We start from the raw sequence: 23,635 nt of genomic DNA, 5'->3' as shown, positions 1-23,635 counted from the left end.
TAATATGTGATACAACATCAAATATGTATTTATATAGGGACCTCTAAAATCATGCCACAAAATAACTCAATTCATTAAAACTTTATTTTATTGGCCATTACATTTTCTATATGTATATTCCAGGAGAAATAAGCATAATATATAATTCTTATTAAATAAATAGAATTAATATTATTAAGTTTTATGACCCTTAATGGAAATTGATGACACGATAATTTAATACAATTCAATACTCAGTACATCGTCACTGTCTAATAAAATGGAAGATGAAATATTTCCTTTTAAAAAATAATTCTAGTTTGCTACAATCTTGTAAAATCCTTGTTTTTATTTCCACCAAATAAACTCAATTATTCACCTTAGGAAAAGATATAAACACCATTTAATATGATCATCAGAAGTCTCTGTTGGCACCACAGCAGAACATCATTAATTTTCAAACTTGCAACTTACGACATGTTTTTATTAATTTTTAATACATTTCTGCAGAAGAAACCCTTCGCAACTGTTAATATTAACTTCAATATATATTTAATGGGTAAATGCTCAGATCCATTTACCATGTATCTGAATCTACAATACACTGATACAAGCGTGCTTGAAAGTGTGCAAATGTAGGCTAGAAAGGTACATACTCTATAAATTCATATGTACAACTGCACTTTTAATTTTTCTTTTCATTTTTTCAAACTGCAGATCACAATGCAATTTAAATAGCCCTAAGTGTCCCCGAAGAGCTACTGTGTGTTGGATAAAGGCTAAGTAATCCCTGCGGTGTCAGGGGGTTACTGTTCAGCTGTTCAGGATCATGAGATGATATCTCAGCACTCATAAAACAGAAGATTCAAAACACAGTGGCGCACATGGAAGTACAGATCACTATGACAGTCCTGGAAGTTATTCACAAGAAATGTCAACACCCTGGAGGCCAAAATAACACTACTGAATCAACGTTTACAACTTTGGTTCAAAACGAACTCTAATATATAGGGAAAATTTACATTAAAGCATAAACGCTAATATAATAATTTTATATTTGGCTTATTCCAAATATAGGGAGGACTTTAAAAACCTAAGGGATGTCTTTCCTTAAACATTTAAATGGATAATATTTATTCTGCACAAAGCAAATAACTATCCTGAATTAGCTCTTTTCTAGAACTAGTTGTAAAATAGTCAATCCATTTGGTAAGGCACAATAAGGGAAGTGTAGATAAGTCTTTCGGGTTGCACATTCCAATTCAGAAGAATTAAGGGGTGATTTTGGCCCCTGGGATTTGAAAATATCTTCCAGTTAATCTTTGGTCTGAATATTTACATGGTGGTTTCTTCCCATTCAAGCTCAACATCACCTATAACATAAAGCAACATATCACAGGTTGTATTAAAGTTAACATTTCAAAAGATTTAAATGTTTCATGGTAAAACTGTAATGTAGATGGAAAAAGCTATCACTCTAGATTGATTTAGAGAGAAATGCAAAAATTGTTGTGTGTACTAACTCAGCTTCTAAAACATCTTTAACATATGATTGTTATTGAAGTTAATATTCAGTTATAGGTGGTAAACTAGTCAATTGGGTACACAATTGTCTCTGTTTACCTTCCATGGCATCCAAGGAGTCCATCTTCTGAAGTGCTGAATAGTTAACAAAACAGATGGGCTGGTTACCTCCTTTATTTGATAAGAGATCCAGAATGCACTGATGTAAAAAGATATACTGTGCCTAGACACCAAAGAAAGAGTGGGTAAACAAATGGATGAGGCAGAGATTTTTATCTGAGGAGAAACACTGTTACAAAAAATAGCATTGAATTCCACTCAAATGAAAGCATCTAAATTAGAGACATGGAATTTACCATAGTATACAAATAATTTTCTACCATTTCAAACATAAGGTTTACTGAATTCCTGTGGCTTCTTATAGCTTCAACGCTTTTTAAAAATTACTTCTCATTAAACACCAAGTATTGTGATATTCTTTTTTTCTTGTGAAAAAGAGTGGCAAGTTATATTATTTAAATTTTTAATGAGTTTCATTTTTTTGGCCATAGATCACATTGAATAATTTCTTTTAGAATTTTGTTAGAATGACAGTTGAAATGCAGGTGCAAATTTACTTTCAAAATCTGTGAGTGAGCATATCTACCTACTATCAATACATTTAAAATATGTTTAACTATTTTGCTAATCGCCTGGATGTTTGTCCTACTTAATGTCAAGTGCCTGGTTCCAATTTGTAAATACAAGGCAGTTGGCCATTGAAATTAAACATCCAGGTGCCAGAAAAGGACTTCTAATGTTTCATCTGAATGTTTCAGTTGAATTCTGTACCACCTGGATTCTTCAAGTTTATTCAATGCAATTCAATCAGCAGTTAGCATTTCTGAGTTTGTACTTTTCCAAAAGCAGATAAGACTTTTAAGATCTCCATTTTAAATCACCTTTGTTTGTAACATGTTACATAAGAAACATACTTGACTTTAAAGGAATATCATCAGATATTTTAGAGATATGTACAAACTGATAATTGATTTAATAGAGCATCCTTAAAAGCACTACTCATCTTGAGGGGTTATATCTCAAAACCTTTTTAGAACTCTTGAAATCATCTTTGGAAATCATTGGTCATTATTAGGAATTTCTATTTCTTTATGGATTATGAAATGTTTCCACCAATGGCTCATTACCACAAAGTCAGTTCTTTGAGGGCAGTACTCTGTCAGATTCACTACTATATTCCTATTGTGCTTGGCGTACAGTATTTGTGTAATAAATGCTTGACATAGTTCATATAATTATCACAGCTAGCCAATCTTTACCATTTAAGGGCAGATGTAATTGGAGAACATCCAAAAGTCATTTGAGGTCAAGTTTTTCAAGTGAGGTGTATGGTCAAGTTACAGAATTCAATTTTGGTAAGAAATGAAGTGTTATTATAAAGTATTAAAAATTCTATTGAAATCACTAGTAAGTTACTTCGCAGTATAATTCCCAAAGAGTTATACACCACACAATAAATATTATTGGAAGAAATACGTTGATACGATGTAATTTATTTGAACTTTGTGAGTTTTGGTATTCTTTAAAAAACACTGTCGAATTTGAAATTGCATTTGATATGTGAAACTTCTGACTGTTCTGATCTCATCGTCTCCACTGGAAAGAATGATAGGTGTAAACTCTGCCAGCAGAATAGGCTGAGCTCCATGAGACCAGTCGTACAATTTCCAAGGCCCTTCTGCCATCATGTGTGATTGCCAAGGAGACAGTGTAGTGTTGTGAAAAAGAGTTCAATCCCAGTTTCTACCCTAGATAGGCATGCTATTTTATGAATTAAACTTTTCTGATGTTCAATTTTCTCATCTGGAAGTTATGAAACCCATATAGTAAGACCTACAGCACATAACACATATAAAATGTTTGGCAAAATCTAAGTACCCATAATGTTAGTTATTTTTTTCCCACCATACAAGTTTACACCATTAAATTTTCAGCAGAATCAGAGCAGAAAGAGACTAATCCAGGCACCAGTAATATATCAGGAGATTATCTCACTGCAGAGCATTCTCTCAGAAAGGCCTTTCAGTCTCCTGGGGCTGATATGATCTGGTTTTTGAGTAAAGACCTCAAACATCTTTTCTGAGTATAGAATATAATTCTGTGTTGCCTTTCAGAAGTAGCGTATATTGGGCTGATAGAAAAGTCAGGATGCATTTTTGTATAGGAAAACAGAAAAATACATCATGACTTTCCCAACAACGTATTGTATTACTGAAGTTCCTTCCTACTTCTGTACCTCTGCATAGCAGTTGTACAAGGGGTCTTTGAGTTCATGGAAAATAGGTATGAAAAAAAAAATGCATGGATTTAAATTTTTTTCTGCACCAAAATAAACTTGTACTTCAATTACATTTTTCCATGAACATTTTGAAGTCTTATCATATTATATGCTGTGAAATGAGCATGTATATATCATATTTCCTATTCCTGAAGTAACCTAAGGAAGAGTGATACTTAATTTCCTCTCAGCATGTAAGAAAATGCTTATAAATGCTTACCTAGTTTAATCTAACTAATCATCACAGAATTGAAGTGACTAATAAACATTCCTGCAAAGATACCATGAATTAAATACTATTTATCAAGGAAGCCCAAATGAATGACAAGAAATTGGCAGGGTTGACATAATTCATACTCCTGGAATAATCTTCTTACAGCTATTCTCTGAAGTAAAAATAACAACAATGTAATAAAACCTGACAAAAATCTAAATTTTTTAAGAAATTATAATTTATGATATTAAAATATTAAAACCACTATCAAAAAGGAAGTATCCTGTCCTAATTAGCAAGGTTTTGAAACGATCACTCATTTGATCTTTTTCTTACATTTTCCAATTTATTTTATGCTTCATACCTTATGTTACTATATAATCTACATTTTTAAGAATAAATATATCTGTATTGAATGCTTTTCCCAAAGGGCTGTGCAGTCCAAAAGTTTGGATGCCTCTGGTCTAGAGCCACATCTTCTTAAGAGCATTAATGTCTTTACACATAGTAGTACAGGTTCTGCTCAAAGAAAGCTGAAGAGTTCCACATACAGAAAGCCTCGAGGTTTGCACTCCAAGACCTTCCTATGTACGCAGTGCATGCTCAAGTGTACCCATGATCTTGATTGGCTGACTGAGCCTAAGGAAGGGGTAAGATCACAACCTGAGGATTCTGTGGGGGTGCTCCCCCCCATGGTGGAAGAGATCATGAGTACACTTGCAAGTCATTATCACTACTAATAAACAACAGGGATACATACGGAGAAGTGGATTTTATACAATCCCATTATAGTCAGCAGTTCGAACTTTTTCCCTCAAGTTTAAACTTTAACATGTTTACCAAAGAAATGTTATGGAACTCCTTTCTGAGTTCCTCAAATTTGCTAACTGCTAAAGACAAATCAATTTTATAAATTATTTTCTACATGCTTATCAGTATAAGTAAATTAGCATGGGCAGACAGTTAGAGCACTGAAGGAAGACTGAGGAATGGGGGCTTCAGTTCCCCCATAATCTCCATCAGGCATCCCCAACACTTGCCCATGTAGGTTTGTAAGTTGGAAAGAAAGTGCCTACCATGCGAACAGCTTACCAGATTCTGCACCATGCACATTCTTTCACTTCTCAGTTCAGCTACTAGCCCATATATATCCACAAAATCATGGTCATTTATATGTTGTGTTAAGTGGTCCAGAGCAATAAAAACCCCAGTTCTTCCAACTCCAGCACTGTGGAAATAGTGAAATCACATACAAATTGTTCGGCAAAGGATTGTTCATACTAATGGTGATAAAGATAACGAGCTATGATAGCCATACATTCGGAATGGCTTCTCTCTTATGTAGAAGATTTTCTCTGGGATTTCTTTGGATTTTTATTGTCACCAAGACTGTGAAGACAGAGCAAAATGATCATCAAATATTTGAATCTTTCTTTCTTTCTTTCTTTCTTTCTTTCTTTCTTTCTTTCTTTCTTTCTTTCATTCTTTCTTTCAACAGTTGAACTGACTTTCTTTCATAATATTTCAGGGGATTTCATAAAAGTATAAAAAAATTTTTAGAATTTCATTGAAAATTTTTACCAATAGAAACTTCATACTGACCATATTTTTGGTACCAATAGAAATGCTAAATTTAAAAAAATGTCAGATATCAAGACCAGCAGGTGGTATGGTGGTTAAGGTGCTAAACTAACATATGGTCGACTACAGTCAAGTCCTGGACCTGGTGGCTTGCTTTCTCACTTTCTCTCTCTCTCTGGTGAGCACCCATGCCCTATAGCACATGTAAAAATAGTAATAAATAAAATTAAATAATTCTTTTTAAAAAGTCAAATATTTAACCTATATAGCATTTCTTCTACATCATATTAAAAAACAAACTCTCATGTGTCCTCTCACTTCTTTCTTTAAAATAATTTTATCCCCTTTATATAGAGAAATTGACCAGTTATTTGCTTTTAGAAATTAGTTAATACCAAAGGACAGGTCTATGCTCCACAAAAACTATTTATTGATAAGCTTCACAACATTGATTCAGAAATTCCTATTAGAAAGACAATATCCCTAGGTATTTAGTTGATTAATAAAGGAAGTAAATTTGAAAAAATGTTAAAATTTTAAAGATTGTTTATTCTTAAAAATATTTGAACTATATGAAACTGCCATTTTTGTAGGTAAGAAAGTCAAATAATAGCAATTTCCCATGATTCAAACTACAAAATTGTGAGCATTACAACAGAAAACCAATTATGAAAACAGATTATGGTAACACATATACACACATTCCCAAACAGAATAACCTAGTCACTGAGTCATTCAATATATTTTGAGTACTGAACACTATTTTAAGTATCTGTGGTCTAGTAGTGTCACTCTCTATATAACAAATGGAGAAAAGACTTTCTAAAAGAAAAATGATGCTTATTTAGGAATAGGCATTGGAATATGGAATAGGCTTGCAATAGAAAACTAAGACCATACCTGTATTTGAGGAGGTAAAAAAAGACAATTGTTTTTGTAAGAAAAATGAGGAGGGATTACATAAGTTGTTTTGGACAATTATCCTTGGCTACCAGGATCAAGAAGAAGAGTGACGTTAGTCCGAGGTTGGGCAGGAGTCAGTCCTGAATTGGACAGGCAGTTTCTGGGCCTCACGTCAGGTTACAGTGGTTTTTGTGCAAGGCTGCAGTTTTGGCAGAGTCCTTGTGACAGTTCTCATTATCAGGCAGGTTGCATGGGAACCACCCCTATTACGGCCTTCCTCAGCTCCACTTAGTCAGGGCTGAACACAAGGTGACACAAATGACTTCATTTTAATTTGGACAACATTCTCAGCTGTGAACAATAGAAAGACCCTGCACTGTGGAGCTTCTGTCCTAGAGAACAGCAGCAGGTGAATGGTCAAGAAAGTGTCTAATGATAATGGTGCCATGAAGAAACATAAATCTGGTTAAAGAGACAGGGCAGGACAGGGTCCCCAGGGAAAGCTTCTCTGAAAAGGGGTTATTTGAAAAAGAGCTTGCCTACCATTAGGGAGCATACATTTACAATGTTATGAAACCATTACCACTATCCAGTTTCAATACCTTTACATCATCCCAAGCGGAAGTTCTGTGCTCATTAAATAAATATCCCATCTAACCACGATTCTACTTTCTATGTCTATAAATGTACTTATTTGAAGTACTTTTATTACCAGCATCATAACACATTACATAACTTTCTTCTAACCTCAACTCCAATTGTAAGAGACGCAAGATGAAATTGACTTAGATACATCATGCTAGAAAACATAAATTGGGTCAACGGGTTGTGCAGTGGTTAAGGCATTAGACTCCCACGAGAGAGATGTTGAAACTCATGTCAGGCATATGTGTGTGTGTGTGTGTGTGTGTGCCCAAGAAGGGAATGGAGGAAAAGGGAGTACAGCATGACCTTCCTCTCTGGGGGAGAGGTGATTTCTCACTTTTTCTCTGTCTCTCATATGCCCTATTAGTGAAAATCTCTCTTTAAAGCAAAACAAAACAAAACAAAACAAAAAAAACAGCAAACATAAGTCATACCACTATGTCTAGAGAAATTTAGAATGCTAAGTAGCTTTGAGGTTTATTTCTAAAAATATTAAATACCAATAAAAATAATGAGGAGAGAAAAATGTCAATCATAGTCATATTATATTAACTGTATTCAAAGACTTAGGTCAAAAGAAGACATTTGAGTAAAGTTTTGTAAAAATCGGGAACTTTTTTTTTTTGAGAGGTTTTCGCTATAGGGAGCATGCGCTCGCCAGACAGACAGAGACAGAGAGACAGAAAGCAAGAAATCACTCCCCCCACCACCACCAGGGGGGACGGCCATGCCGCAATCCCTTCTCCTCCATCCTCCTCTCGGGATCTTGGGCACGCACACACACGCGCCCAGCTTGAGTTTCAAGCTACTCAGTCCGGGACATGAACTGCGGTTGACTATGTGGGAGTCCAGCGACACCCATTACGCTAACTGCTGGTCCCAGGAACTATTCTTGATTAGCCACTTTATTTTATTTTTATTTTAAAAATTATTTTCTCTTAGATTCAGCCTTTGTAATTCAGAAACCTAGAAATAGACTTTTACAAAAAAAAATTTAAATCATGATGGTAGATTAATAGTGACTGAAAGATCAGATATTTATTTATAAAATTCATAAAATCCTATACAAACACACAAATCAATGATGGGCAACATTTTTTTTTTTTCAATTTGCCAGAGGGCGCATGTGCATTCCAGACAGAAAGTAAAAAAGTACCCCCTATCGGGGATGGTCATTCTCCAGTCCTTTCTCCTCCGTTTCTCCCTCCCTTCAGGATTTTGGACCTGCATGCACACATGCCCAGCATGTTATTCCAAGTCTGTGGGTCCTGGACTCATGCAGTCGATCTGGCCATATGGGATCCAATGGTCTTAACCAACATGCCACAGGCTGGCCCACGGGCTACGATTTTTAAATCTTTTAAGTATTTTAAAGGCCTTTGAAGGACATAATTTAGTCAATAATTTAGAAAAATCCTCATAGCAGTTTTCTATATTTACCCTTGTGTTTAGATGTGTTAATCATTTTATTCTGCAATCTGAACTTTTAAAAAACTGTATCTTGATTTGTTTTAACCAATAAGATATCTGAAAACTACAAGTTGGAATAAATCCGCATTAACATTCTACAAGAAAATAAATAATAGAATCATGATAATAAAAAGACCATATGGAATTTAAAGACCATTTCTAGCATTTAATAGAAAGTTTAAGAAATATTTGTTTCTCATTTTAACTACACACAGGGCAATTACAGATATTGTGATGTTTCATACAATACAGTGAACATAACCAACTTGTTACCTAAATAAAGAATTGATTAAAAAAAAAAAAGAAATATTTGTTTCTTACCTGCAGTGAACAATCATAGGTGTGGTGTCATGTGCTCTGCTTGCTCGAACCAACTTCACAAAGTGAATTAGAGGAGTGCTGTTTTCAGGAACCCCATGCTCAGGCCAAGCAGTAAAGTTACACTGTCTAACAGTCATGCAATCCCCATGCTAGACAAAATGATAAATTAAGAACGATTAAATTGGGACTAGCAGTTGGTGTAATGGCTATGTCACTGGACTCTCATGTAGTTGACCGCGATTCGAGTCCCGGACCTGGTGGTTTAAACTCATGCCAGGCACCACATGTGCATGCGTGCCCAAGATCCTGAAAGGAGAATGGAGGGGAAGGGATTGTGGCATGGCCATCCTTCCTCGGGGGGTGATTTCTCACTTTCTGTCTCTCTTTCTGTCTTTTTGGCGAGCACACGTGCCCTATAGCAAAAACCTCTCTAAGGAAAAAAAAATGAAAAAGAACATGTAAGTTTATTTAAAAACAACAATGCAGATTGAAGACAACTGATGTCCCTGTTTTGGAAGGCAAAATTTTTAAACTGTGTGTTAATCAATTAGCATCAGATTTTTAGATGGATTAGAGAAGAAAGAAAGAATTTTTCCAAATTATTGACTGAATTATGTTCTTCAAAGGCCTTTAAAATACTTAAAATATTTAAAAATTGTAGCCCATGGGCTTGATATGCAATGCATGTATGATCTGAAAAGTCACACTGTATTTAGTAAAGATGTATAAAGATTAAATATAAATAATATATATATATATAATACAAATAAGACAAATTTTAAAATCACTATTTAGAAAATAGAACATACTGTTTTCATTATTTCCTATCAGAGAAATCTTCTTAGTTACAATAAAGAGAATTGCCTTAAAACCAAAAGACTGGAAGGTATAAAAGGCAGGGGGAGCAACTGCGGATACTCGAGATAGCGTGGGAGGAGGGTGGGAAATGGGGGAAGGTGAGAGGGAGGGAATCAAGGGGAAAAAGAAAGAAGCAAAACATTTAAGAGACAAAAAAAAGGAAAATTATCTGTTGATGATAATGTATATGGTAATACCTTTGACTGAACCAATACACAGTGTACTCATAATGGGAAAATTCATTTGGTATGCTGTAATGATACACAGTGACTGAATGTAAATAGATAAATAATAAAAAAATTAAATAAAAAAGAGAATTGCCTTTCATTCTGAATTAAAACAATAAGGAAACTTGTAAATCAATGTTAATATAGAATATTAATATTCAAATCAAGGAGACCAGCAGCTTGCGTAATGGCTATGTCGCTGGATTCCCATGTAGTCCCGACCACGGTTCGCATCCCGGACCAGTGGCTTAAAACTCACGCTGGGCATGTGTGCGTGTGTGCCCAAGATCCCCAGAGGACAATGGAGGAGAAGGGATTGCAGCATGGCCATTCCCCCTGGGGGGTGATTTCTCGCTTTCTGTCTCTCTGTCTCTCTCTGTATTTCTGGCGAGCGCATGTGCCCTATAGCAAAAACCTCTCAAATTTTTTTTTTTAAATTAAGGGTAACATCTTGTAGTACTCAGAATACTAAATTTTGTTTTTATCAAAATTTTAATTTTTAAATTATACATCATAGTTATATGTGTTAAAGGAGTACAAAATGATGCTATGACTTATGAATATAAAGTGGAATACCTAAGTCAAAATGAAATAATTTTGACCCCAAATAAATGCATTCATGAATTATTCAAAACACAGGTTTTGAGTATCTGATACATCAGAAAATATAAAGATATTTATATCACTTTCTCTACAGGCATTTATGTAAACCGATAAAGTGGGTTTACACACTATGTCCACTGTGTTGGTTGTGGATTAAATAAAAACTGGCATTTCATCAGAGATGAGTGATTTGAGAGGTTGCTATCTTAAGTCAAATAATACAGTTTCATTATCAAATAAAACAAACCTAATGATCTAATTGTTTTTCTTTCTTCTCTAATCCATCAAAAAAATCTGATGCTAATTGATTAATACACTGTTTAACCATGTGATCTGGGATTAAACACAGTGAAAGAAGAGGTCTTCAAAAAGTTCATGGAAAATCCAAATTATTTAAAAAGTATAGATGGATTTCAAATAAAAATTTTTTGCACTATTTTTTCCACAAACTTTTTGATGTCCACTCTTGGAGAATTCTGATATTAATCCAAAACTTCTATTTAGATAGCAATAGAAATACATTATTAAACATATAGGTGTCCTTGTAAGGGTTAGTTCTAGAAATCAATTTTGCTTTAGACATCAGATCATTAATATTTTATTTTATTTTCTTCTTTCCCACCCTGTTTTTACCCTTTCAATTTTCAGATCCCTGATGGTCCAATCTATTTGAACATCTTCCATCAGCTTTGTGATCACTATATCTCCAAAGATGGTAACTGGTTTGTTGTCCTCTGGCCAATACTGATGACATCTGATCTGCACTCAGAGAACATTGCCAGTCAAGAATTATTGTCATATTGGTATATTTTACAATCATTGCTACTCAGTTAAAACAGCTTTATAGATGTTCACATTATTGAGGACTCTAAGAATTAGCTGAAATAGTCACACATATATCAACACAATTGTAAAGTAACCTTTTATGAAAAGACTCCACATTACTTACCCGTCCCTTTTCAAAACACTGTGTTAGCATTACTAATGTTTTTGCTCTTGTTTCCCACACCATTCTCCAAAAATCTCCAACTGTTCCCGGTAATGGACCTTGAGTAGCAATAAATTCGTTTGGACACAAGTAGCCCTAGGACAACATAATACATACACTGCATTGATATTTACATAGGTACAGTATTTTTTTAGTTTTGATCAGTACTTTTTGACCATACAGAAAAATATGCTATCTGTAAAAAGACCTAATATTTGAAAAGACTGTGTTTTTGAATACCAAATAGTCTTAGATTAATAAATTTTCAGTGCCTACTTGTAACTTTATACTATACAGAATTTCCTGATGGGAAAGAGAGAAAAAGAAGAATCAGTAATGACTTCAGGTTGAGAAGGGCTAGAGGGAAAATAAAGAATTCACACAGACCGATATATTAAACTTGAAATTCCTATTAGATAATCAAGAGGAAATGCTATGGAGGCAATAAGTACATGAGTTTGCTATTTGGGAAGAAGTTCAAATTAGAGACATAAATTTGAAAATAATCTACATGTAGATCTTACTGAAAGTCAAGAGAAAGTATGAGATCACCAAGGAAATAAATTTAAAAAGAGACAGTAAATTCAAGGATTGACTTCTACATCATTTCAATGTTTGAAGGTTACAAAGATGAGAAAACCAATGAGACAAAGATGAAAGAGTCAGAGCTGTTAACAAGTCAACAGAGGATTGAGACTTGATGCTAGAAAATAGTCCTTTCAGTGTTGTGCTTGCTTAGCATGAAAGCCTAACTTGAGAGTTGAGATAAGATGGGAAAGATATTCAAAACAGCAAGCATAGACAACTCTCCAAGGGACCATGGTGTAAACTGGACACAGAGCAACAATGAAGTAGCTAGAGAGAGTTGTAGTATCAGCATTTTTTAAAATGAGAGAAATGATATGTTTGGTTGCTGAAGGGTAAAATTGATGGTGCAGAAGAGAGACAAAACTCCTCAGTCTATGTTCTGCAGTAGCAAAGGGAGGTGTCTAGTGCCTGAGCAGGAGGGTTTGCTATTACCAGGGGCTACAGCACTTTATCTATAGTTGATCTATATTCTAGGCACAGGAGAAGGATTGGGTCTATGAACATAGATGCAATAGGCAGAAAACCTTGTGGTGGTTCTTTTTTAACTGCTTCTATTGTATCAGTACAATAATGTACAAGGTCATCCTATATAAGTGAAAACGGGGGACAGGATGTTGGGAGGAGAGTAGGAATGAAATAGTAATTCAGAAGACAGAGAGATTGTATAGATTAGGGTAAGTTGATGGCCATGACTAAAGTGAAACAGGTTGAAGGCCAGTGGGTTGCATGTCTGTCGGAGGTTCAAGCCCAGATCTGGCAATCTGAAAATCATTCCAGGCATGTGTACCCAATATCCTGAGCGAATAGTGGGGGAGAAGGGACTGTGACATGGTCATCCTCCCTGGGGAGTAATTTCTCACTTTTCCTCTCACTGTCATTATCTTTGTCTCTCCAGCAAGTGCACATGTCCTGTGGCCAAAACCTTAAAAAAAATTAACAAAATAAAAAAAAGGTAAAACATGTTGTTGTGATCATGAATTTTGTCTAATCACATGCAGTAGTATGTGATTAGAGACAAGAATCCATAAAGAAGTTTTACTTATTTATTTAATGAAAGAAAGAGAGAGGTATTTTTGAAAGCCTTGCCATGTCATGACCCTCCATCCAAGTCTCTCAGCCCACCCTATTCAAACACTGTGTTAGTATTACTAATGTTTTTACTCTCATTTCTACACCATTGTCAAAAAATCTCCAACTTTTCCTTGTAATGGACCTTAAGTAGCAAATGCATTTGGATGTAAGTAGCTCGAGAAAGATATAACACCTATATTGCATTGATATTTACATAGTTAAAGTATTTTTTAGTTTTCAATTAATACATGAACTATGTGCTTGTTATAAAATGACCTCATATTTTAAAAGATTCTATATTTTTGAATACCAAATCATTTTAGATACTCCATATAAGACCATAGATGTATGCCACCATTCCTGGCCTATTGGGACTCGAATTAAACTCTGGCCTCCCCTGTGGACTCAGCAATCCCCCAGTAGTACTTGCCCACTTGTGTCACCATTTCTGGATTCATTCCAGAGTTTCATTTAACCACGTTTGGGGATTTACAAAGAGATTGAGACTAAAAGATAGCAATTTATAAAATGAGGGTTTATACCATGGAAGACACAAACCAAAAGGACATGAAATTCAAACTAACTAAGGAGGAAAACAAAGTACTGAATGGATAGAAATAATTGGATATATGATAGGATCAGTGGACTGTAAGAGCAGGTTTTAAAAATAATCAGTACAATGACCTGAGAAAAAAGATTTTGGAAAGATAGTGAGATGCTTGCATTTACGATTACAGAGAGGCTACAACTATTACTGGTATAAGGTCTACTTTATAAAAATGAGAGAAAGTGATTAGGTCAAGTGGAAGATAAGTCATTGGAAGAGAAGAGGTCAAGATGGTGATGAGCAGGACAATGGATATACCTATCTATCTGTATGTTTCATTGCTAGAAGATGCATGCACTCACCAGAGAGACAAGAGGGAGATAGAGAGAAAAAGCACCCCAGCAGGGTGTTGTCAGAGAGTTTTTTTAAGCTTCTAGGCTGGGATTTGAAGAGTGGTCAGCCATGTGGGATCCAGCTTTCTTAGCCACTAGGCTACATGGTGGGTCCTGGATCGACAATCAATATGGATTCTGACACCACTAAATATTATGAGAGAAGTAGTGTTGAAATAGGAGCAGTTATCCTGAGATACATCTGTAAAAAATGAGAGAGCAACTTAGGAGATGATAGTTAACTTCTAAAAAGAGACATGGACTTGGTGACATAAATCCTGGCTGGTGATTTTAGGGAGAAGGGAGAAAGAATGATGTGGAAGTGGCAATGAGGAATGAGGCAGCTCACCTCCCTTCATGCTGAGTGTGAATGGGAGGAAATAAAGACCCACTGTCAAGCAATGCTAAGGCCACATCCTTAGAGGGAAACTGGGTTCCCTGTAAAGTGATATGGATTGTATGTTGCATATTATATTCTGTGTATTATACTGTATAATATCATACATATAAACATAATTGGAATTATTCTTTCTATAAAATCTTGATAACATTTATTTATAAAAATAACAATATAATCTCAGTTATCCAGGCTGGTAAACATTCTTTGTAAACCTTATTTTAATTTATTTTAATATACCATGTATACCATCTGGCATGTCAATATAGCCTTAGATGGTCTACATTTATTCCTTGATTCCCACATAGATAATCTAATGTACATTTAAATATTCTTTCTGTATAAGCAAATTTATTTGGAAAGGTAAAGCACCAGGTAAAACATTTATTTAAAGGTAAAGTGATTAAGAGTCATAGGAACTGTATTTTATGAGAATGGTAGAAAGAAGTCATTCTGTTTACTATTTTTGCCTCTATCTTTAAATATTTGTACACAAACTTTTAAGTTTTTCTGAGAGGAAACTTCTTAGAAATTTTTTCCTTTAATTAAAATACAGATGGCTTTGATTAGATTATCACTAGTTTGATCTGGTTTTCAAGCCCTATGATAACTGGAACAAAGTGAGAAACTCATTTTGCATGTTAATTTTCATTATAATCTTTGACCACAGATGACACTTTACCTTGTAGCCCTTAAGTTAGCTTCAAAGATTTTTTCCTCTGGATTACCAGCCAGAAAAGCATAGAGTCTATTACAACCAAATACCAGTAATAAAAATAGCATGCTTCCTATGTGTCGTGTAATGTAATCCACTGTTTGTACATGTCATCTTCTTTTATCTCCATGGAATCTTCTAGGAAGAAATTACTATTCCTACATTATAAATATAGAAACTTAACTCAGTGAGTTTAATGTCATACAGCTCCAAAATGGCAGATAGGGAATTTGAACCCAGGTCTATCTGAACTGTGAAGCACACCCACAGACCCACTCAAATATAATGCTGCTTTTTACAAACTCAGTCATCAGCTATGAAGTACCCACTTAGCCTAGACATTGTAGAACTACCTGTTAAAAAAGTAAGTTTAGTATTCCTTGCAAATCAATGCTTTTTTTTTTCCTTTTTTCTAATCTTACTCACCAGCTATTCATTTATATCCAGTAAATTTGTCTACACGGACAGTTTTACAGTAACACATGTTCATGGAGAAACAACAATCATTTTCTTTTTGCTTTGAGATTTAACTATTCTGCGTTCAACCATGAGCATCTAAATTATCTGTATATTTTTTTCAATAATTTTAGCATGAAGTTTAGTGATAAAAAGTGTTTGCTCTAGATTTGTGTGGAAGGAGGCAGTAAGTATGAATAATAACAACGTACAGGCCTAGAGACAAGGATTCTGCTTCCTTTGTAATCCTGCACTTAAATGAGCTAATCTTCAGCTTCCTAATTGTAAATCAGAGATAATTATTTTCTTGCACACTTCAGATAATGATTATTTTCTTGCACACTTCACACATCTTCAGATTTTGTGAGAGAATACATGTGAAGCTGTTTTGAGAACTTTGACATGCTATATGAATATAAAGTTGTTTTAAAAAATAAACCTGCTGAGAATTTTTATATTAAGATTTATCCCTAGTATATACAGGAAATAATGAAATTTTAGTGCCTATCAATGTCCTTAAACAGTTTCTTTTATTTACCTATATAAGAAAATGATTAGGTTGAGCTCAAAGAAAAACAAATTGTGAATTTTTTTTTCTTTTTTAGAGTGTTTTTTTCCTATAGGGTGCGTGTGCTCGGCAGATAGACAGAGAGACAGAGAGAAAAGAGACATAGAGACAGAAAGCTAGAAATCACCCCCAAGGGGGAATGGTCATGCCACAATCCCTTCTCCTCCATTCTCCTCTTGGGATCTTGGGCATGCACGCACATGCGCCCACTGTGAGTTTTAAGAAACTGGATCTAGGACTCCAATCGCAGTCGACTACATGGGAGTCCAGAGACATAGCCATTACACTAACTGCTGGTCCCGAAATGTTTTTTAATTCAGTTCAAATAATGCTATCAATTGTTTTGTTTATTGTGCTAAAGAAAACTTGCCAGACACTGATGGTGATACATTTGCAAATGCCTATATATATGTATGTGTGTGTGTATGTGTGTGTGTGTGGGGGTATGTACACATTTGTTTGTGTGTGTGTATATGTCCCTTTTAAATGATTAAATGCCATAAAGTCGGAGATTGTTCATTCTAACAGACCACAAACTATATAGTATATCTCTGTTAATAATGTGCAAATAATGACATGTGTATAGGTTTTTGTATGTGTGTTTTGTGGTTCCTAATTGTACACTGAATTACTGAAATTAAAATGATAAAGATTGTAAAACCCTTAAGGTACTTAGACAAGCAGAAATATGGATATTTCTCCTCATAGAGAGCCCAGTACCTTACACTCTTCCTCACACCGAAAAGACAAAAAATGAGATACAAGTTAGAATGGGACAAGGGCCATGCAAATATACAAAATGTGGTGGGAACAAAGAGGAGAGGGCAATTGATTTCAATTGATTTATAAAATTTCTCTGGGCCAGCTACTGCTGTGTTGGTTGAGATGCTAGAGCCCACAAGGCTGACTTTGTGGTTGGAGTTCCTGACTCTGTGGCTTAAGAAATGAGCCAGGTATGTGTGTGTGCATGCCCAAAATCCTAGAGGAAAATGGCACCATGGCTGTCCTCCCCAGGGACTGATGTCTCACTTTTCCTCTCTCTCACTCTGCTAAGTGTACATGATCTATAGCAAAACCAAAAACTTATCCTGGTCCTTCCTCTGTCTCTCTCTCTCTCACACACACAAATCCATCCAAATCCATCTTCCATCGAAATTTCCTAGGCTCATCTGAATCCTAGGTCCAGGAACAAAATTCCTAGAAATGGTCAACAGCAAAGGAATACATGTACTGGGATTTTAGCCTAGCCAAGGTTTAGAGTGGTTTAGAGGTTCCCAGTCTTCAGACTTTTTGGCCCTCCACTTTTTCTTCTCCAGATTTCAGCATTTTCCCTTTCAATTTGAACCCCAGTTGTCTTTCTTTCTTCCTTACCTCTCTTTGTTGTTCTCTTCCTTTTGCCCCCAGTTTTCTAAGACAGAACTCTAAATTTATTCACATGTGATGTCCATCTTTTGCTCCTAGGACATGTGTTCATGAACTTTAAGATGGGGTGCCCTGGCACAAACTGGGATGTGGAGGGAAACTGAGGAGTCAGATATTCTTTCCTAAGTTGAAGACTGCCAGAATTTGGAAGTGGAGTGGTGATGACCACCACAATACCATCATTATATCTATTCCCCTCTGTCCCTGGCATCCTAAACAATGGAGGTTTCCCTCAAAAAGTAAGGCAATACTGTATATATCTCACCCCAATGTAGAAATCTGCATTCATGTGAAATAGTTTCCATCTGGGCCTGCTTATTATGCAGCCCAGTTATGGTTATGCATATTGTTACACATAGGTCATAGTGACTTTGTTGTAAGATTTAAGATTTATTGTATTACAGTATCACTTGATTACAGCAGAATATGTCTTCAGGCTTTCTGGCTTATTAGTCATATCACATTATCATTTGCCCATGGCTGCCTGCTAACAATCCATAATATTTAGAGGGAACACTGGGGAGTCCACGCATATTACTTTTCTTATGTCATCTGTGTAGTTCAATTATATGTAACAAAATTGTTTGGTGTCTTAATCATAATTATATTCTATACTGTTGCTTCGTATCTGGTACAACTTTAGAGGAGATGAGCTGTTGATTTGTATATAAGAATAAAAAATAAAATTATAGAGGCCGGTAGGTGGCATAATGACTAAGATGCTGGACTCTCACATCGGTCCAAGTTCTGGATCTGGTGGCTTGAAATCACGTCGGGTATGTGTGTGCATGCCCCAAATCCCAAGCTGAGAATGGAGAAGTGACTGTGGCATGGCCATCCCTCAGAGTGGTGCTTTCTCACTTTCCCTCTCTCTGTCTCCCTCAGTCTCTCCTCAGTGAACACACATGCCCTATGGTGGAAACCTAAAATAAATAAACAAAAATTTAAAAATAAAATTGTATAGGGCCAGCACCAGCGGCAAAATGGTCACGCAATACTCCGTGATGCTGGGCCACATGGGACAGTCCTGGGTTCACGTTTGGAGGTTTCCCTCTGTGTGTGCTCTCTAGTACCCATTTATCTGGGCTGGCTAAGGCTGGGCTGGGGCTGGGGTTGTACCATGATGAGAGCCTGTGGAGAGGGACCTCTCTTTCTCCTTTTCTCTTTTTTTCCTTTGTCCACCTCACAAAAAAAAAAAGTCAAATTCACTTTAAAAATATATCATATAATAGAGTTGTGCGGAAAAGAAACATCTACTTTTGGAGAAAGTGGCTAAATCAATGACAAGAGAGGCTAACATTTAATTTTCAGAATTCTCTTTGATAGAACCCCAAAGAAAAATGTTAAATTAGACTATACGAGTACTTTTCATTCTAAGAGTCCATGAGAATAATGAAATATATGTGCATATGTGTCAACCAGGCGGAGGTCTTGAGTACATGTAGGGTTTCTGTGTACTTGAGGTGGTAATGGATATTGATGGAACAAAAGTCATGGCGAAGGACAAAGAAAACAAGTTGGTTTCATTCCATTTTCAATCCAATTCAGCAAGCATGTCTTCTCTATGATGTGCAAAATAGTACAGTGAGTGTATCACAATTCTCTCCTTGTTGATACATTGATGCTATTTATTGAGTAGCTATAATAGAGTACTCATTTCATATAAGTAGCTGAAGCTAGAAAGAACAGGGCATCGTGACTCCATTGTAGGACTGCAAATCTGAAAGGAAGATGTGCATAACAGTTTTTGTACTGTGTCGACATGACTGCCCATTTGACTATTGTTTTTAATGAAAGAGAAATTGGTAGGCCTCTTTTTATACAAAGGATACACTAAGAAAGTATATGAGATAGTGTAAAAACCTAAGATTTTATATCTGCCACAAATTGTTGCTAATTTGAAATCTTTATTAGGATCCTCCATATCCCCACCTATAAAATTGGGGTACATAATATTGTTGTAAGTAACTAGCACATTAAGGGCCATAAAAGTTGCAATGAATTTGTTGTTTTAAATACTTGGAATGGTAATACAATGTAAAAAATTTATGCTTTGTGGAAATATAAAATATATAAAAATTATAACTTACAGAGACATAGCTGGCATTAATATAATCTGATCCTGGAATACTAGCATCAGCTATCAGCTTCACTCTGTTATTATTATCTAGAAAAAAAATACAAGGAGTCAATGCATAGTAGTTTTTTAAATTGTCACTATTTTTTTACTATAAAAATCATGCAATAGAATTTATGTTATAATGTTACAACATAATAGATGCATATATAATTAAAGAATTTCCTCTTATCCTTTATTTCTACTACAAAGAGACGATGACTATTAATATGTTCTCACATATTTCCTAGAATGTTCTATATGCATTCTTAGAAAATTTACTAACATGGCGTAATATACACTCTGTTCTTCAAACTACACTTTTCACTTTTATTTTTCTATATTGCATAAATAAAGACACTTAGCTCATTATTAAAAACGTCATTCAGCATTTTATTGTTTGACTTTAATATATTTAACTATTTATAATGATTTTATTTTTCCTTTTTTTTTGGTGAAATGTTGAATAAATATAATTGAACTTTTGCATACATGAAGAAGTGTATTTGTAAAATTCCAGCAGGAAATGCCCAAATCATGTATAAGTATTTCAAATTTGGGAAGATACTCTCAAATTGTTCTCTAATTCTGTCAATTTATATTATGAACATAATATTTGAACAATTTTGCTTTCTCTGAGTTTCACTATCTCAAGATATTATTGAACATTTAAAATTTGTGCTCTCTCGATAAAAATTGATGTCTCTGATTTTCTTGACTGTTAGAAATTAAGCTTCTCTATTTGTGTTTACTGATCATTTTAAGTGCTCTTTCTATTAATTATCTTTCATATTTTTTATTTTTTATTTAAAAAATATCTTATGTTGAAAACAAAAGGCTTTTGGAGTATGCATATTTTTTTCTCATATTTATCATTTGTCTTTGATACTGTTATGTTGTCATACATAAAATTTACATTATTATTGGGTTATTGGGAAAGTCATGACATACTTTTCTATGTTTTTTCTATTCATAAAAGCAACATGACTTTCCCAACAACTTAATATATAACTAATTTTCTTATTATTTTTCAGTATGTGTTTCATTTTTATGATCTATGTGTTTTCTCCAAGTTGTCATAACAAACATTCTTATTTTTATGAATTCATCTATAGTTTCATATGGAACTAAAATGAGTTTTCCTGGTTTTAAGTATTGCAATCTGTAACCCATTGGGATTTACTGTGTCTTTTTTCCCCCCTATTGGGATTTATTACCTTTTAAGGAATAAGTAAAAATATATTTTTATTGTTTGGGGAGAATAAGTCCTGATTTTTCAGCATTCTATCCTTTCTCCCTAACACAAAACATCACTTTCATCAGACGTATGTATTTAGAGCTACTTCTGGATCATTATACTTTTTCTTTATTTGTATATTGTTCTTAAATATCAATTTCTAATTATTTGTAATATTTTAAGACTGAGTAAAATGAAATACTCTGTGATCATTACTTTTTTTCAAAAGAGTATCAGAAATTATTTTTTCTAGGAATTTTAACCAAATTATTATGCTTGGAATATGCAGTAATAATTTTAACTAAACATAAATATGACATAAAATATCTATTACAACTTAATTTTTAAAATTTTATTTATTTATTTATTTATTTATTTATTTATTAGCTCGCTAGCTATAGGGTGCATGCACCACCAGAAATTGATAGAGACAAAGAGAGAAAGACAGAGACAGAGAGAAAACGAGAGAAAGCACCAATCAAAGGGGATGGCCATGCTCTATTTCTTTCTCTTCCATTTTCTTTTTTGTAATTTTGGTCACACACACGCACATGTACTTTTCTAGCCACCTGGTCTAGGACTCTAACCCCACAGTTAGCCATGTGGGATCCAGCCATTTTAACCACCATGCCAACTGCTGGACTCACTACTTAATTTTTTAAAAAAAAATTTTGTAGAGAAGTTTTTGCTAAAAGGCATATGTGCTCACCAGAAAGAGGGAAAATAGAAAGACAGAAAGCAAAAACTCATTCCCCAGGCTGCATGACCATGCTGCAATCCCTTCTTCTCCGTTGTCCTCTTGGGATTTTGGGCATGCACACACATGTGCCTGGTGTGAGTTTCAAGCCACCAGGTCTGGGATTCGAACCACAGTAGACCATGAGAAAGTCCAGTGCCATAACAATTATGTCATCTGCTGGTTCCTATTCTTGAGGGGTTTTGGTTTTAATTTAAAAATTGTGTAAATGGTATTGGGTTTGAATTTTAAATGATGTACTACTCTACATATGTTCCAGAATGAATTGCTTAGCTTTTCTCCTCCTTAGTTAACTCAATTATGATGTTTAGTTATAACATTGATTTTCTTTCATTTTTCTTGAGGAAAACTTATATGACTATGGTAAGTATTCAATACATGTTCTCATGTTCTTAAATCTTAAGCACATATTATATAGTAAGATGATTTAGTTATACTTTAGTAACTATAATTACCTGTTCAATGTGTTTAAATTTAGAAAAGGAGCAACATTTAAACAAATTTCTGCAAATTATTTATAGCCCAAAGATACTGAATTTTGTATGCTATAATTATTTTAATGACATTGTGGATAGTCTTATAATTAAGGAACGGAAGACATCATGTTTCTATTCACTCACCATTCCTGTTTAGAACCATCAAACTAAGCTTTTTTTTTTTTTTTTTTTTTGTGGTGTTGGAATATTTCTGAAGGTAATAGTGTCCTGTCAAACAGAGATTTAGAAATCTCTTCTGTAAGTATTTACTGCTAATTCTAATATCTTAAAGCCCTGTAAGCCAATATCTTCTAAAATGCACTGTGATATTTGAAATTCTACTTCCTACATTACTCAGGGGAAACAGTGCCCTTCACTTAGCTGTTTCAAGCTAAAATTCAGGTTCTATTAAAATGAATTCATTCTCCACAGAGAAAATATCTATTTCTTCAACTTTATGGGTCTTTGCAAGCACAATGAAAAAAATATACTTGGTCTAAACATCTTGTTTCTTGCACCGTGTGTGTGTGTGTGTGTGTGTGTGACAGAGGTGTACTTGCCCTTAGACGTGACTATGACTTTGTAACTTGTTTCTATTGCAGATGAGAAAAATAGACTTGTTTTCTCTATACTGTGTGACTTGATCTTACTTACCCAGGAAGCTATTATGTTTTTAACATAAATGATCTATGTATTATTCATCATCACAAGAGATGACATTTATTGAGTGCTTCCCATGTTCCAGTATTGCACTAAGCAATTTACATGACTAGGTTATCTCATATGCACAATAATCTTGCAGAGTAGAGACCAGAACAAGTACAGAGTCACCAAGATAGTGGGGTAAACAGGACTGCAACTCAGGAAATCGGATTATTTTTTGGTCATGGCCTTAGCAATGGAAATTGGTTTTTTGTTGTTTTAAGGTTGTTCATTTCATCAACTATTCTTATTCTCTTCCTATCCTAGAAGTAATAAACTAAAATTGCCTGACTTTTCTTATAGCTATAATTGTAAATTCATGTACTAATGCATTGAGCTATTAATAATAAAGGAATAAAAAGTCTTATTTTACAAAATGTCTTTCTGAAGTCAGGTAGTGGTCCATTAGTAAAGCAAATGTACCCACATAGGAAAGGATCCAGGTTCATGTCCAGAGTCCTCCCTGTGTCTACTGGCCATCTGTGCATGTGCTCATGATCTGGGCCAGCTCAGACCATGGTGAGTTGTGGCATGGGGACC

General features: G+C 34.6%; 1 protein-coding gene across 1 annotated transcript in view; it reads right to left on the bottom strand.

Moving 5' to 3' along the window:
- Positions 1 to 1,228: 1,228 nt before the first annotated feature.
- PTPRQ (protein tyrosine phosphatase receptor type Q) overlaps positions 1,229 to 23,635 on the bottom strand; it is a 246,341-nt gene continuing 223,934 nt past the window's right edge. Inside the window, exons 39-45 of the mRNA XM_006142866.3 lie at positions 19,898 to 19,974; positions 11,613 to 11,747; positions 11,297 to 11,422; positions 8,976 to 9,124; positions 5,148 to 5,283; positions 1,603 to 1,726; positions 1,229 to 1,352 (exon numbers count right to left, since the gene is read on the bottom strand). Coding sequence (XP_006142928.3) covers positions 1,315 to 1,352; positions 1,603 to 1,726; positions 5,148 to 5,283; positions 8,976 to 9,124; positions 11,297 to 11,422; positions 11,613 to 11,747; positions 19,898 to 19,974 — 785 coding nt within the window. The 3' untranslated portion in view covers positions 1,229 to 1,314. The remainder of the gene's footprint in view (positions 1,353 to 1,602; positions 1,727 to 5,147; positions 5,284 to 8,975; positions 9,125 to 11,296; positions 11,423 to 11,612; positions 11,748 to 19,897; positions 19,975 to 23,635) is intronic.

The sequence above is a fragment of the Tupaia chinensis genome, unplaced genomic scaffold, assembly GCF_000334495.1.
Source record: "Tupaia chinensis unplaced genomic scaffold, TupChi_1.0 Scaffold000085_1, whole genome shotgun sequence".
NCBI classification, from domain to species: Eukaryota; Metazoa; Chordata; class Mammalia; order Scandentia; family Tupaiidae; genus Tupaia; species Tupaia belangeri.
The sequence above is the reverse complement of the archived record's forward strand: the minus strand, read 5'-3'. Positions and strand labels throughout refer to the sequence as shown.